Raw genomic sequence first — 13,822 nt, 5'->3', positions numbered from 1 at the left:
GCAGCACGGTTCGATTCCCATACCAGCCTCCCCGGACAGGTGCCGGAATGTGGCGACTAGGGGCTTTTCACAGTAACTTCATTGAAGCCTACTCGTGACAATAAGTGATTTTCATTTCATTTCATTTCAGAAGGAAAAAGCTTCGCTATTGCCTCTATCAAAACTTACCTAAAAATCGCTAATAGGTTACTTTCCCTTTTCCAAAGAGAACGGTCCTACCTTTTTCTTGGTAACTACCTGGTGAATCTTGTCTTTACCCTTTTGAATGCTTTTACAAATTGCTTGAAGTAGTCATAAATCATGGAATTTACAGTGCAGAAGGAGGCCATTTGACCCATCGAGCATGCACCAGCCCTTGGAAAGAGCACCCCACTTAAGCCCACGCCTCCACCCTATCCCTGTAACCTAGCCTAACCTTTTAGGACACTAAGGGCAATTTGTCATGGCCAATGCACCAAACCTGAACAACTTTAGACTGTGGGAGAAAACCTGAGCACCCGGAGGAAACCCACGCAGACTCAGGGAGAACATGCAGACTCCGCACATACAGTGACCCAAGCCGGGAATCGAACCTGGGACCCTGGAGCTGTGAAGCAACTGTGTTAACCACTGTTTTACCGTGCTGCCCACTCAGAATCTCCGACAGTACTCCATCTGAGACCTAACCAGTGATTTATAAAGTTCTAGCATGATCTCTTTGCTTTTATATTCTATTCCTCTATGTATAAACCCAAGGCTGTGACAGCTGGTGAGAGAACTAACACGAGGACCAACCCAGCCTTATCCTTGCCAATCCATCTGTCACAGATGTCATACCGTCTATGACAGTATGGCAGGTGTCACCACCACATAGTCCTTCTGGAAATCAAGTCCCATGTTCAACACTGGCGACGCCAGACATTATGTTATTTAGCATACTAAATGGGGTGGATTTGGAACTGATCCGACAGCTCAAAACTGGGCATCCACAAATTTTTGTGGTCGTCAGCAGCTGAATAATTGTGTTCTAACATAATCTGCAATTTAGTGCTCCCATATATTTGATTTGATGTGATTTGATTTGATTTATTGTCACATCTACCGAAGTACAGAGAAAAGTATTTTACTGCGGCCGAGGGAACGTACACAGTGCGTACATAGTAGGCAAAGAGAATAATAAACACAGTACATTGAGACTTCCGGTGGCGGCGATGACGTAGGAAGCCACACATTTGGGAGCTCCCGTTTTAAACGGACTTTTCGGCTCTTTTTAGAGCCCAAAACGGAAATTTTTCGACGTCTCCCGGTGGGAGAAGGTGTGCTGATCGACTTTCCCCACAGTCCATGACTCGAACTCGGAGTGGAAAGAGGGAAAAAACGGCAGCAGCTCCCCAGAAAAAACGGGGGAAGGAATCCAAGATGGCGGCCGGCAGAGCTCCAGAGGAGTGGAAGCAGTGGGCCTAGGAGCAACAAGCTGCTCTCCTGCGCTGCTTTACAGACTTCAAGGCTGAGGTACTGAGCTCTCTGCAGGAAACGAACAGAAGACTGTCGGAGATTCAGACGACCCAGGGTGCTGCTATCACGGAGTTGCAGACGCAGGCCACTGACCGAGAGGAGGAGGCTGTGGTCCTCGTGAGTAAGGTGGAGGGGCACGAGGCACTCCACAAGAAGTGGTAGGAACGCTTCGAGGAGATTGATCACCGCATGAAGCGGAAAAACCTGCGGATCTTGGGCCTTGCGGAGGGGCTGGAGGGGTCGGACCTGACAACCTACGTGGCTACAATGCTGAACTCGCTAGTGGGGGCCGGGTCATTCCATCTGCCCTTGGAGCTGGAGGGAGCACACAGAGTACTGGCCAGGAGGCCTAAGGAGAACGAACCCCCGCGTGCGGTGCTGGTGAGGTTCCACCGGTTCAGTGATCGGGAGTGTGTGCTGCGCTGGGCCAAGAAGGTGAAGAGCAGCAATTGGGAGAATGGGGTAGTACGGATCTACCAGGATTGGAGTGCGGAGGTGGCTATGCGGCGGTCTGGATTTAATCGGACGAAAGAGGTGCTTTACAGGAAAAAGATAAAGTTCGGAATGATGCAGCCCGCGCGCCTGTGGGTAACTTATTCGGACCGGCATTATTATTTTGATTCCCCGGAGGAGGCGTGGGCCTTCGTGCGGACGGAGAAACTGGACTTGAACTAGGGGTTGGGGGTTGCGGGGTCGGTTGTAATGCTTTATTGCTGGTTTCTGCTGTTGCTGTGTTCTTCTTTTTTTGTTTTTTTGTACTTTTGCAATTTTGATATGGTTATTTATGGGGGTGTTGTTCTGTTATGTTTTTTTTGCTGTGGGGCATTGTTTGAGCTTTGTATCTTGCGGGGAGGGTTGGGGGGGTTTGTTGTATTCTATGTCGGGTTGGGGGTATGGAGTGGGGCTGGTATTTGGGAGCTGCGTCAGGAGGGTGTGGTGGGGCAGTGCGAAAGCGCGGGCTTTCCTCTGGTTTCCCGCGCTGCGGGGCTGGGGGGGCGGAGACGATGACGGGGAGGCGGGGCCTTAACTGGTTCTTCCCCGCGCTGGAGTGGTGCCTGGAGGAGGGATAGATTGGGGGATGATCCCACTTTGGGAGGGGTCGGGTTATTGGCGGGAGTTTCCGGGGTCAGCAGAAGTTAGCTGACCCACGGAATTGCAATGGAGGACGGTTCGCGGCTGGGAGGGTTCCTAGCCTGGAGGAGGGGGGGGGGGGGGGGGGGGGGGGGGGGGGGGGAAGGGGAATACCGGGTTGCTGCTGGTAGGGTCAGGAAGGAGCTGGTGGGACAGAGGTGAGGTGTTGACGCTGTGGGGACTGGGTCGGGCAGGGGGTGCTGGCCTGGGGCGGGCAGTCGACGGGCTATGGCTAGTCGACGGGGGAGGGGGGCGGGACGCCCTCTGATCCGGTTGGTCACCTGGAATGCGAGAGGATTGAATGGGCCGGTGAAGCGGTCGAGGGTACTTGCTCATCTGAAGGGGCTAAAGGCAGATGTGGCAATGCTTCAGGAGACCCACCTGAAGGTGGCGGACCAGGTCAGGGATGGGTGGGGCAGGTTTTCCACTCTGGGTTGGATGTGAAGAACCGGGGAGTGGCGATTCTGGTGGGAACAAATGTGTTGTTTGAGGCATCGGAGGTGGTGGCGGATAAGGGGGGTAGGTATGTTACGGTTAGGGGCAGGCTACAAGGAGAGAAGGTGGTACTTGCTAGTGTGTATGCCCCAAATTGGGACGATGCGGGCTTTATGAGGCGGATGTTGGGACGGGTCCCGGACCTGGAGGCGGGAGGTCTGATCATAGAGGGGGGATTTCAATACGGTGTTGGATCCTTCACTGGGTCGGTCCAGCTCCAGGACGGGTAGGGGGCTGGCGGCGGCCAAGGTACTGAGAGGGTTTATGGACCAGATGGGTGGGGTGGATCAATGGAGGTTTGTGAGGCCGAGGGCACGAGAGTACTCTTTCTTCTCCCACGCACATAGGGTCTACTCTCGGATAGACTTCTTCGTGGTGAGTAGGGGACTGATTCCGAGTGGAGGAGGCCGAGTATTCGGCCATTGCAATCTCCGACCACGCTCCGCATTGGATAGAGTTGGAGATGGGGGAGGTGCGGGACCAGCGCCCGTTGTGGCGGTTGGATGTGGGGTTGTTGGCGGAGGAGGAGGTGTGTAGGAGGGTCCGGGCAAGTATTGAGGGGTACCTCGAGGTGAATGATACGGGGGAGGTTCAGGTGGGGATGGTCTGGGAAGCCCTGAAGGCAGTGATTCGCGGGGAGCTGATATCCATCCGGGCACACAGGGAGAGGAGCGAGAGGAGTGAGAGGGATAGACTGGTGGGAAAGATGCTGGAGGTAGACAGGCGGTATGCAGAGGCACCAGAGGAGGGACTATTGGGGGAGAGGCGCAGCCTACAGGCTAAATTTGATCTGCTGTCCACTAGAAAGGCGGAGGCACAGTGGAGGAAGGCACAAGGGGCAGTGTACGAACATGGTGAAAAGGCGAGTAGGATGCTGGCTCATCAGCTCCGCAAGCGGGATGCGGCTAAGGAAATTGCTGGAGTGAGAGACAAGAGTGGGAATGTGGTGCGGAAGGGGGTAGGGGTGAATGAGGTCTTCAAGGACTTTTACGGGGAACTGTACCGGTCGGAGCCAACGGGGGAGAGGAGGGAAATGGAGAGGTTCCTCGACGGGCTTACTTTCCCGAAGGTGCAGGAGGAGAAGGTGGAAGGGTTGGGTGCGCCGATTGAGCTGGTTAAGGGGATCGGGCAGATGCAGTCAGGGAAGGCACCGGGGCCGGATGGGTTCCCGGTGGAATTTAATAAAAGGTTTGTGGACCTAGTGGGCCCCTTGCTGGTGCGGACACTCAATGAAGCGTGGGAAGGGGGGACTTTGCCCCCGACGATGTCGCGGGCGCTGATCTCGTTAATTTTAAAGAGGGACAAGGACCCCCAGCAGTGTGGTTCATACAGGCCCATATCTCTCCTCAACGTGGATGCTAAGGTGCTGGCAAAAATCCTGGCCACCAGGATAGAGGACTGTGTGCCAGGGGTTGTGCACGAGGACCAGACAGGTTTTGTGAAGGGAAGGCAGCTGAACACGAATATGCGGAGATCGTTGAATGTCATCATGATGCCGGCGATTGAGGGGGAGGCAGAGATAGTGGTGGCGCTGGATGCGGAGAAGCCCTTCGATAGAGTGGAGTGGGGGTACCTATGGGAGGTGCTGGGGAGGTTTGGATTGGGTGATGGGTTCATTAGATGGGTAAGGCTGCTATATGAGGCCCCGATGGCGTGCGTGGCCACGAATGGGAGGAGGTCGGAGTACTTCCGGCTTTACCGAGGGACCAGACAGGGTTGCCCCCTGTCCCCCTTGTTGTTTGCACTGGCAATCGAGCCGCTGGCGATGGCGTTGAGGGATTCAGAGAGGTGGAGAGGCTTGGTGCGAGGTGGGGAGGAGCATAGGGTGTCGTTGTATGCCGATGACCTATTACTGTATATGGCGGACCCGGTGGGAGGGATGCCGGGGGTGATGGAGCTGCTAGCTGAGTTTGGGACCTTTTCAGGTTATAAATTAAATTTAGGCAAGAGTGAGGTGTTTGTGGTGCACCCTGGAGACCAGGAGGAAGGAATTGGTAGGCTCCCGCTTAGGCGGGCAGGGGAGAGCTTCAGGTACCTGGGGGTGCAGGTGGTCAGGGACTGGGGGACTCTTCACAAACATAATTTCACCAGACTTGTAGATCAGATGGAGGAGGAGTTCAAGAGGTGGGACATGCTGCCATTGTCGTTGGCGGGGAGGGTACAGTCCGTCAAAATCACGGTGCTTCCGAGGTTCTTATTCCTCTTTCAGTGCCTGCCCATCTTTATCCCCAGGGCCTTCTTTAGGAGAGTGATTAGCAGTATTTTGAGCTTTGTGTGGGCACATGGGACTCCGAGAGTGAAGAGGGTGTTCCTGGAGCGAGGGAGGGATAGAGGCGGGCTGGCGCTGCCCAACCTTCTGGGGTACTATTGGGCGGCCAATGTGTCAATGGTGCGTAAATGGGTGATGGAGGGGGGAGGGGCGGCGTGGAAAAGAATGGAGATGGCGTCATGTAGAGGTACGAGCCTGGGTGCCATGGTAACGGCGCCGTTGCCGCTCTCCCCTAAGAGGTTTACCATGAGCCCGGTGGTGGCGGCGACCCTAAGAATCTGGGGACAGTGGAGACGGCATCGGGGGGAAACAGGGGGCTCAATGGAGGCTCCACTGGGTGGCAATCATCGGTTCATCCCGGGGAACAAGGATGGGGGATTTTGGGGGTGGCAAAGGGCGGGCATCAGTAAATTGAGGGACCTGTTTATTGGCGGGACGTTTGCGGGCCTGGGGGAACTGGAAGATAAATTTGGGCTTTCCCAAGGGAACATGTTCAGATACTTGCAGGTAAAGGCGTTTGCTAGGCGACAGGTAGAGGGATTCCCTCTGCTGCCCTCGCGGGGGACGATGGACAGAGTGATTTTGGGGGTGTGGGTCGGAGAGGGGAAGGTGTCTGACATCTATAAGGTAGTGCAGGAGGTGGAGGAGTCGTCAGTGGAGGAGCTGAGGCTAAATGGGAGGAGGAACTCGGGGAGCAGATAGAGGACGGGACTTGGGCGGATGCCTTGGAGAGAGTCAACTCTTCCTCCTCATGTGCGACGCTTAGTCTCATCCAATTTAAGGTGCTGTACCGGGCCCACATGTCCGGGACTAGGATGAGTAGGTTCTTTGGGGGTGAGGACAGGTGCACCAGATGTTCGGGGAGTCCAGCGAACCACGCCCATATGCATGCCCAGCACTGGAAGAATTCTGGAAGGGGGTGGCGGGGACGGTGTCGAGGGTGGTTGGATCAAGGGTCAAACCAGGGTGGGGACTCGCGGTTTTTGGAGTTGCGGTAGAGCCGGGAGTGTAGGAGGCGAAAGAGGCCGGTGTCTTGGCCTTTGCGTCCCTAGTAGTAGCCCGACGAAGGATCCTGCTACAGTGGAAGGATGTGAGGCCCCCAAGTGTGGAGACCTGTATCAGTGATATGGCGGGATTTATAAAATTGGAAAGGGTCAAATTTGCCCTGAGAGGATCAATACAAGGGCTCTATAAACGATGGCAGCCTTTTCTGGACTTCCTGGCTCAAAGATAGGTATCTTGGTCAATAGCAGCAGCAACCCGGGGGGGTGTCTTTGAGGAGTCTTGTCGCTGTGGGGAAGAAGCTGTTCCTATGTCTGGATGTGCGGGTCTTCAGACTTCTGCACCTTCTGCCTGACGGAAGGGTCTGGAAGAAGGCAATACATGGGTGGGAGAGGACTCTGATAATGATGTCTGCCTTCCTGAGACAGCGGGAGGTGCATACAGAATCAATGTGGAAGTGGCATGTTTGTGTGACGCGGTGGGCTGAGTTCACAACACTCTGCAGTTTCTTGCGATCTTGGACCGAGCAGTTGCCATACCAGGCTGTGATGCAGCCGGATAGGATGCTCTCTATCGCACATCTGTAGATGTTTGTGAGAGTTGATGCCGAAATGCGAAATTTCTTTAGATTCCGTAGGAAGTTATATCCTCAAGTGAATATATCCTCACTCTTTCAACACTATCATGCCAGGGGACCAACCCCGGTTCCATAAGTGCAGGAAAGCATGCCAGGGGCTGAATCAGACATCCCTAAAAGGGAGGTACCAGCGTGATAAAATTACAATACAAAACTCCATGAGAGGGTTCATCTGTGGCTAACTAAAGAAGTTTAAGATAGGATCGAATTGAAAGAAAAATTATATAATTCTACGAAGCTGAATGGCAGGTTAGAAGATTGGACAGACCATAAAGAACAGCAAAAAAATGACTTAAAGATGAAATAAGTAGACATAAATTAGTGAGTGTTAGTTCTCTCGAGAGTGAGAATGGGGAATTAATAGAGGAAAATAAGGAAATGGCAGGTGAATTAAACAGACACTTTGCATGTCTTTATTGTAGAAGATAGAAATAATAGATATCATTGTCGAGGGGGAACTTAAACAAATTACAATCATTAGGGAAAGGAAACCGAGAAAATGATTAGAACTAAAATTGACAAGGTCCTGAAGGACATCATCCTAGGTCTTAAAAGAAATGGCTGCTGAGATAGTAGATATATAGGTTTGAATTTTCCAAAATTCCCTTGATTCTGGAAAGGTCCTTTCAGATTGGAAAATAGCACGTGACTCCCCTATTCACAGAATCACAGAATTCACAGTGCAGCAGGCCACCCAGCCCACCGAGTCTGCACCTGCCCCAACAAAGAGCACCCCAATCAAGCCCACGAATCCACCTCATCCCTGTAACCCAGTAACCCAACTTAACTTTTTGTGGACACAAAGGGCAATTTAGCAAGGCCAAAGCACCTAACCTGCACATCTTTTGGGCTGTGGGAGGAAACCGGAGCACCCGGAGGAAACTCATGCAGACACGGGGAGAACGTGCAGGCTCCGCACAGACAGCGACCCAGCCGGGAATCGAACCTGGGACCCTGGAGCTGTGAAGCAACTGTGCTAACCACTATGCTACCATGCTGCCGGGTTAAAGAAAGGAAGGAGACAAAAAGCAAGAAACTACAGGCCACTTAATATCTCTCGTATGGAATTTGTCGGAATCTATTCTTTATAAAGGGGCACCTAACAAAAATCTCAATGCAAGCAGGCATAGACAATATGGATGAAAGGAAAATCATGTTTGACTAATTTATTGGAATTCTTTGAAGAAGTAACAAGCAATGTGGACAGAGAAACCCTGTGCACATGCTGCACTTAAATTTCCAGAAGGCATGTGACAAGTAGTCACATCAAAACTCAATACACAAAATAAGAGTTCATAGTGTCTGTGTGTGTATGGGAGATGGGTATTACATGATAAAATTGACAGGCCATTACTCTGAGGGTAGTGTATCTTTGGAAAACTTTTCCCCAGAAAGCAGTGGAGACAGGGTCAATTATACTTTAAAGTCAAAAGTAGAATCCCTACACAGAAGGCGGTCATTAGCCCCTTTAGGCCTCCACCGGCCCTCCAAAAGAGCACCCTACGGAGACCCACACCCCCACCCTGTCCCCATAACCCCATTTAATCTGCACATCCCTGGGCACTAAGGGACAATTTTTAGCACAACCAATCTTCCTAAGCTGCACATCTTTGGGTTCTGGGAGGAAAATGAAAGATCCACAAATACATGGGGGAACGTGCAAACTCCACACAGTCACCCATGGCCAGAATTGAACCCAGGTCCCTGGCATTGAGGCAGCAGTGCTAACCACTATGCCACCAAGCCATCCTCTTGACTAACTAGTGAGTCAACAGTTATCGAGAGTAGGCATAATGTGGAGTTGATGCCACAATCACATCAGCCATGATCTGGTTGAATGGAGGAGCAGGTTCAAGTGGCTTACTCCTGTTCCCAATTCAGATGTTTGTACGTAATTCTCAGTCCAAGGCTTGAGCACAAAGATCAAGGCTGCCACTCCAGTGCTGAGGGAGTGCTGCACTGCCAGAGTTCCCATTCTCTGGATGAGATATTAAACTGCGGCCCCTCTACACTCCCAGATATATATAAACGTACTCATGGAACTATTTAGAAGCCCTCAACTAACATAACTAAAACAGTTAATTGGTCATTATCACCTTGCTGTTGTGTGGGAACTTCCTTCCACGTACTGGCTACCATGTTTCCTACATTACAACTGACTACACTTCAAAATTAATTAATTCTAAAGCGCTTTTGGATGTCCCATAACCATGAAAGACTTTAGGTAAATGCAAGATTTTCTCTTTTTTTTTCTTTTTTGCATGCATCCAAAGAGCAGAAGTAGCAAACTGTAGGCAAGGCATTCCCACAGCAACTGATCAGGTCAAAGCTATACAGTCTTGCTACATCTACTTGACCACACAGAAGCAAGCTCTGACCAGGTTGAACAACTGGCCCCATCTAACCTCACTCTCCTGGGAAGATGATGGCATACTTTTAATGTCACTGAACTAGTACAGAAGCCCATGCGAATATTCTGGGGACATGGGTTTGAATCCCACCATGGCAACTGGTGGAATTAAATTCAATTAATAAATCTAGCGTTAAAAGCTAGTCTCCATAATGGTGACAGTGAAACCATTGTTGATAGGTATCGAAATCCACTTGGCTCACTGACATTCTTGAGGAAAGAAAATCTGCAGTCCTCACTCGGTCCAGCCTACAATGTAGTTGACGAGTAGTTGACTCTTAAAAGCCCTCTGAAATGGCCTAAGTCACTCCATTGAAGGATAATTGGGAAAGGGCAACAATTGCTGCACTTGTCAGTGGTGCCCACATCCCCACGAAAAAATTAATAAAAAACACTGTTCTCTGCTTATACATATATAACATATATATTATATATATCGGATCTGTTAGTTGGGTTAACAGATTTTGAGCCAAACACCACAAATTACCTACCCTGTCAAAGGGAATGCTGTACTTCTTCAGTATTGAAGGTGATATGAGAGTCATTTTGTGCCGAAGAAATGCATCACATCCTTGAGAACTGCCTGGAAAGAAGCCTGCAAGAAAAGAGTAAAATAGAAGAATGGATCGTACATTTCCCATTTACATTATATTATCAACTGTATTGTTCTAACTTGATCAGTTTGCTTTCTGAAAGCTGGCTCGTCAGACTGTGCTAATTCACCGCACATGAATTTCTCACAAATTTTCTCCCCCCTCTCCGCCTAAATTTGTTGACAACTTGCAGGGCGTGTTAGCATCACCTTTGCTGAAGTGTGAGAATTAACACAGAGCAGGGTATTTTTACGTAGGGTTACTGGAGGGCAAATAAGAGAACATTTTTAGCTCATTTTTCTCCAGGGTGCAGAGGCCATTCACCAATTCTTTTCCAACATCAATCTTTCTGCCAAATTCAACCAATTCCAGGTAGAAAATACAAAGGTTGATCCTTGGCCGATTGGTATTATCTCGTACAACAACAAAATATATGCAGATATTTCCAAATGTTGGAAATACTTGGTAGGACAGGAGAAAGAGAGCTAATGCTTCATGCCCTGTCTTTTTTATCAAAACCTTTCATGAAAACCTTTGAAAGCAGGGAAGGTGGGAACAAAATGAGAAATTTCAAAAGGAACTTCAACAAGACATGGCGGCTGTAACAGCTGTGATGAAACGTATAGACTGCAAAAAAACAGGTCAATATTAGGATACAACAAGGACATGGGGGAAAAGTTAAGGGTGGACACTGTTATGGGCAGCTGTACTTATCAGAGCTAATGGCCTGTATCATCCTCAGAGTGGCAATCAGCAGCAGATTGCCAATCTGTAGCAACTTACCTGCGCTTAAAATGCAAAGCTTCAGTCCCACCCAACCTCCCTGACTCATATGGGTGAGACTGAAGAGTCGATGACTCTACCAGCAAAGTGCAGAAGGAGCAGAGCGAAGGAATAACGCCCCCTCTTTACAGCACTTGTTGCCATAAAGCAGGTGAGTTTAAAGATTCCACTGAAAGGGAGAAGATACATTTCTTAAGGTGAGTAAATGGGGTGTGGGGCTCAGTCTGAGTGTTTAAAATAGTTACTCTGGAGTTAGAAGACCTTTTGTTCCTTCCATCTCTTTCATAGTAACTAAGTGCAAAACTGTCAGAACCATCCAAAGTTAGTTATTCAACTCAGATGGTTCCCAGCCCAGTGCAACTGGCCAGGGAAGGTTAGTCCTTCTGGGCAATTGCCGGGTAAACCCTTACGTAGGATTCTGACACTGTAATGGCAACAGGAAAAAGGGATGCAGCCATTCAGCAATATATATACAGAACCTTTATAGATAGAGAGAAGGGGCAGCACGGTGGCGCAGTGGGTTCGCCCTGCTGCCTCATGGCGCCGAGGTCCCAGGTTCGATCCTGGTTCTGGGTCACTGTCCGTGTGGAGTTTGCACATTCTCCCCGTGTTTGCATGGGTTTCACCCCCACAACCTAAAGATGTGCAAGGTAGGTGGATTGAACACGCTAAATTGCCCCTTAATTGGAAAAAATGAATTGGGTACACTAAATTTATATTTAAAAAAAATAGAGAGAGAGAAAGTTAATAAAGGATCAATCAAACTAATAGGTATTGTCTACAGACCGCCTGATAGTGGAAGCAGGTGGAAGAAGAAATATGCAGACATATTCGGAAATTTTGTAAAAGATTTAAGATAATTATAAGGGATTTCAGCTATCATAATAGTAATTGGGAAGAAAAGATTGGTAAATTGGTATGAAAATTGCAATGTTAAAAAAGGGAAGCTTCACTATTAGATCGGCTACTATCCTGTCAGGGTGAGTTAACATTTTAAAGAAGAATAGAGTGACACGGTAGCACAGTGGTTAGCACTGCTGCTTCACAGCGCCAGGGTCACGGGTTCGATTCCCGGCTTGGGTCAATGTCTGCGCGGAGTCTGCACATTCTCCCAGTGTCTGAGTGAGTTTCCTCCGGGCGCTCTGATTTCCTCCCACAAGTCCCAAAAGCTGTGCTTGTTAGGCGAATTAGACATTCTGAATTCTCCCTCAGTGTACCCGAACAGGCACCCGAGTATGGCGACTAGGGGATTTTCACAGTAACTTCATTGCAGTATTAATGTAGGCCTACTTGTGACACTAATAAAGATTATTATTATTAATCTGAACAACCAGTAATTAACCGACCAAAAACACCATGTGATTTAAAATTTTTAAACAAAAACAAACATTACTGTATAACAATAAATTGAAGTAGGCACTGCTAACTTAAAACTATAGTTTTTAATTAAATATTAAGAGATTGACAGACCCCCCATCAAAATAATCACTTGGAACGTCAGGGGACTTAATAGCCCAGTGAAAAGATCCAGAGTCTTCACCCACCTGAAAAGTATGAAGGCTGACAGAGTCTTCCTCCAAGAGACACACCTGAGGGAGGACCGACTGAGGATAAGAAAGGGGTGGGTGGGGCAGACATACCATTCATGCTGCAGGATGAGAGCTTGGGGGGGTATCGCCATACTACTCAGTAAGAGGACAGTTGTGGACCTTGTTAACATGTACACTCCCAACTGGGGCAACGCGAAATTCATCAAGACGACCATGGTGGAAATCCCTGACATAGACACACAGCGACTCATCATGGGGCGACTCATCATTGGGGGGGGGGGGCTTGCCGATAAGGCATTTTATGAAACAATATCACAGGCCAAAGGTAGGTATGTTACTATCAACCAGATGGGGAGGTCTCACCCACCACATTCTGGGAGGCGCTGAAGGCTGTGATCAGAGGAGAGATTATCTCGTAGAAAGTGCGGGAGACAGGAAGGAGAAGACAGCTAGGCAACAACTGCTCGACTCTATACTGGAGATGGACTGGCAGTACTCTGCGATCCCGACTGTAGAGCTTCTGGCAGAGAGGATAAAGCTACAGATGAACTTTGACCTCCTCTACATGATAAAAGCAGTGCACCAACTCCGCCAGACGGGTCCTTTTAAAAGCACAGAGACAAACTGGCTCACCAGATGAGAAAGCAGGCAGCAACTAGGGAATTAGCGCAGGTTGGGGACAACAATGGCAGGTCGGTAGCCAAGATGGAAAAGGTCAACGAGGCCTACTACCGGACGCTGTACACCTTTGAGCCCCCACCTCCACCCCAAGGCGGACTCGATGATTAAGCAGTTCCTTGACGAACTGGACATGTCAATCATAGGGGAGATAGGAGACAGGGCCTGGAAGAACTATTAGAACGAGAGGAAGTCATGGAGAGTATCAACTTCATGCAGACGGGGAAGACGCAAGGGCCAGGTGGATTCCCGGTGGACATCTACAAAACATTCGTGCCAACACTGGCCCCGTACTTGCGGGAGATGTTCGCAGACTCACTTGTTAGGGGCTCCCTGCCACCAATTCTGGCACAAGACTCCATATCACTGATACAAAGAAAGACAAAGACTCAACTGAGGGCGGATCCTACAGACCCATCTTGCTGCTCAATGTAGATGCAAAAATCCTGGCAAAAACCCTGGCTAGGTAGCTGGAGAGCTGCGTACCAGCGGTGGTCACAGAGGACCAGCAGGCTTTGTCAAGGGCGGGCAGACAGCATCGAACATCAGGTGCCTGCTGGATTTGGATTTTGTTTATTGTCACGTGGACCGAGGTACAGTGAAAAATATTTTTCTGCAAGCAGCTCAGCGGATCATTAAGTACATTAAAAGAAAAGAAAATAAAACAAAATACATAATAGGGTAACACGAGGTACACAATGTAACGACATAATACCGGCATCGGGTGAAACATACAGTGGTGTAATGTTAATTAGGTCAGTCCATAAGAGGGTCATTTAG

General features: G+C 49.5%; 1 protein-coding gene across 3 annotated transcripts in view; it reads right to left on the bottom strand.

Annotated features, from left to right (window-relative positions):
- kdm4b (lysine (K)-specific demethylase 4B) overlaps nt 1-13,822 on the bottom strand; it is a 740,412-nt gene that overhangs the window by 424,768 nt on the left and 301,822 nt on the right. For all 3 annotated transcript variants that reach the window (XM_038777903.1, XM_038777902.1, XM_038777904.1), the window contains one exon: nt 9,930-10,033. In XM_038777903.1, the coding sequence (XP_038633831.1) occupies nt 9,930-10,033 (104 nt within the window). The remainder of the gene's footprint in view (nt 1-9,929; nt 10,034-13,822) is intronic.

The sequence above is a fragment of the Scyliorhinus canicula genome, chromosome 18 (genome assembly GCF_902713615.1).
Source record: "Scyliorhinus canicula chromosome 18, sScyCan1.1, whole genome shotgun sequence".
Classification (NCBI taxonomy): Eukaryota; Metazoa; Chordata; class Chondrichthyes; order Carcharhiniformes; family Scyliorhinidae; genus Scyliorhinus; species Scyliorhinus canicula.
This window is presented reverse-complemented; position numbering and strand designations above follow the sequence as displayed.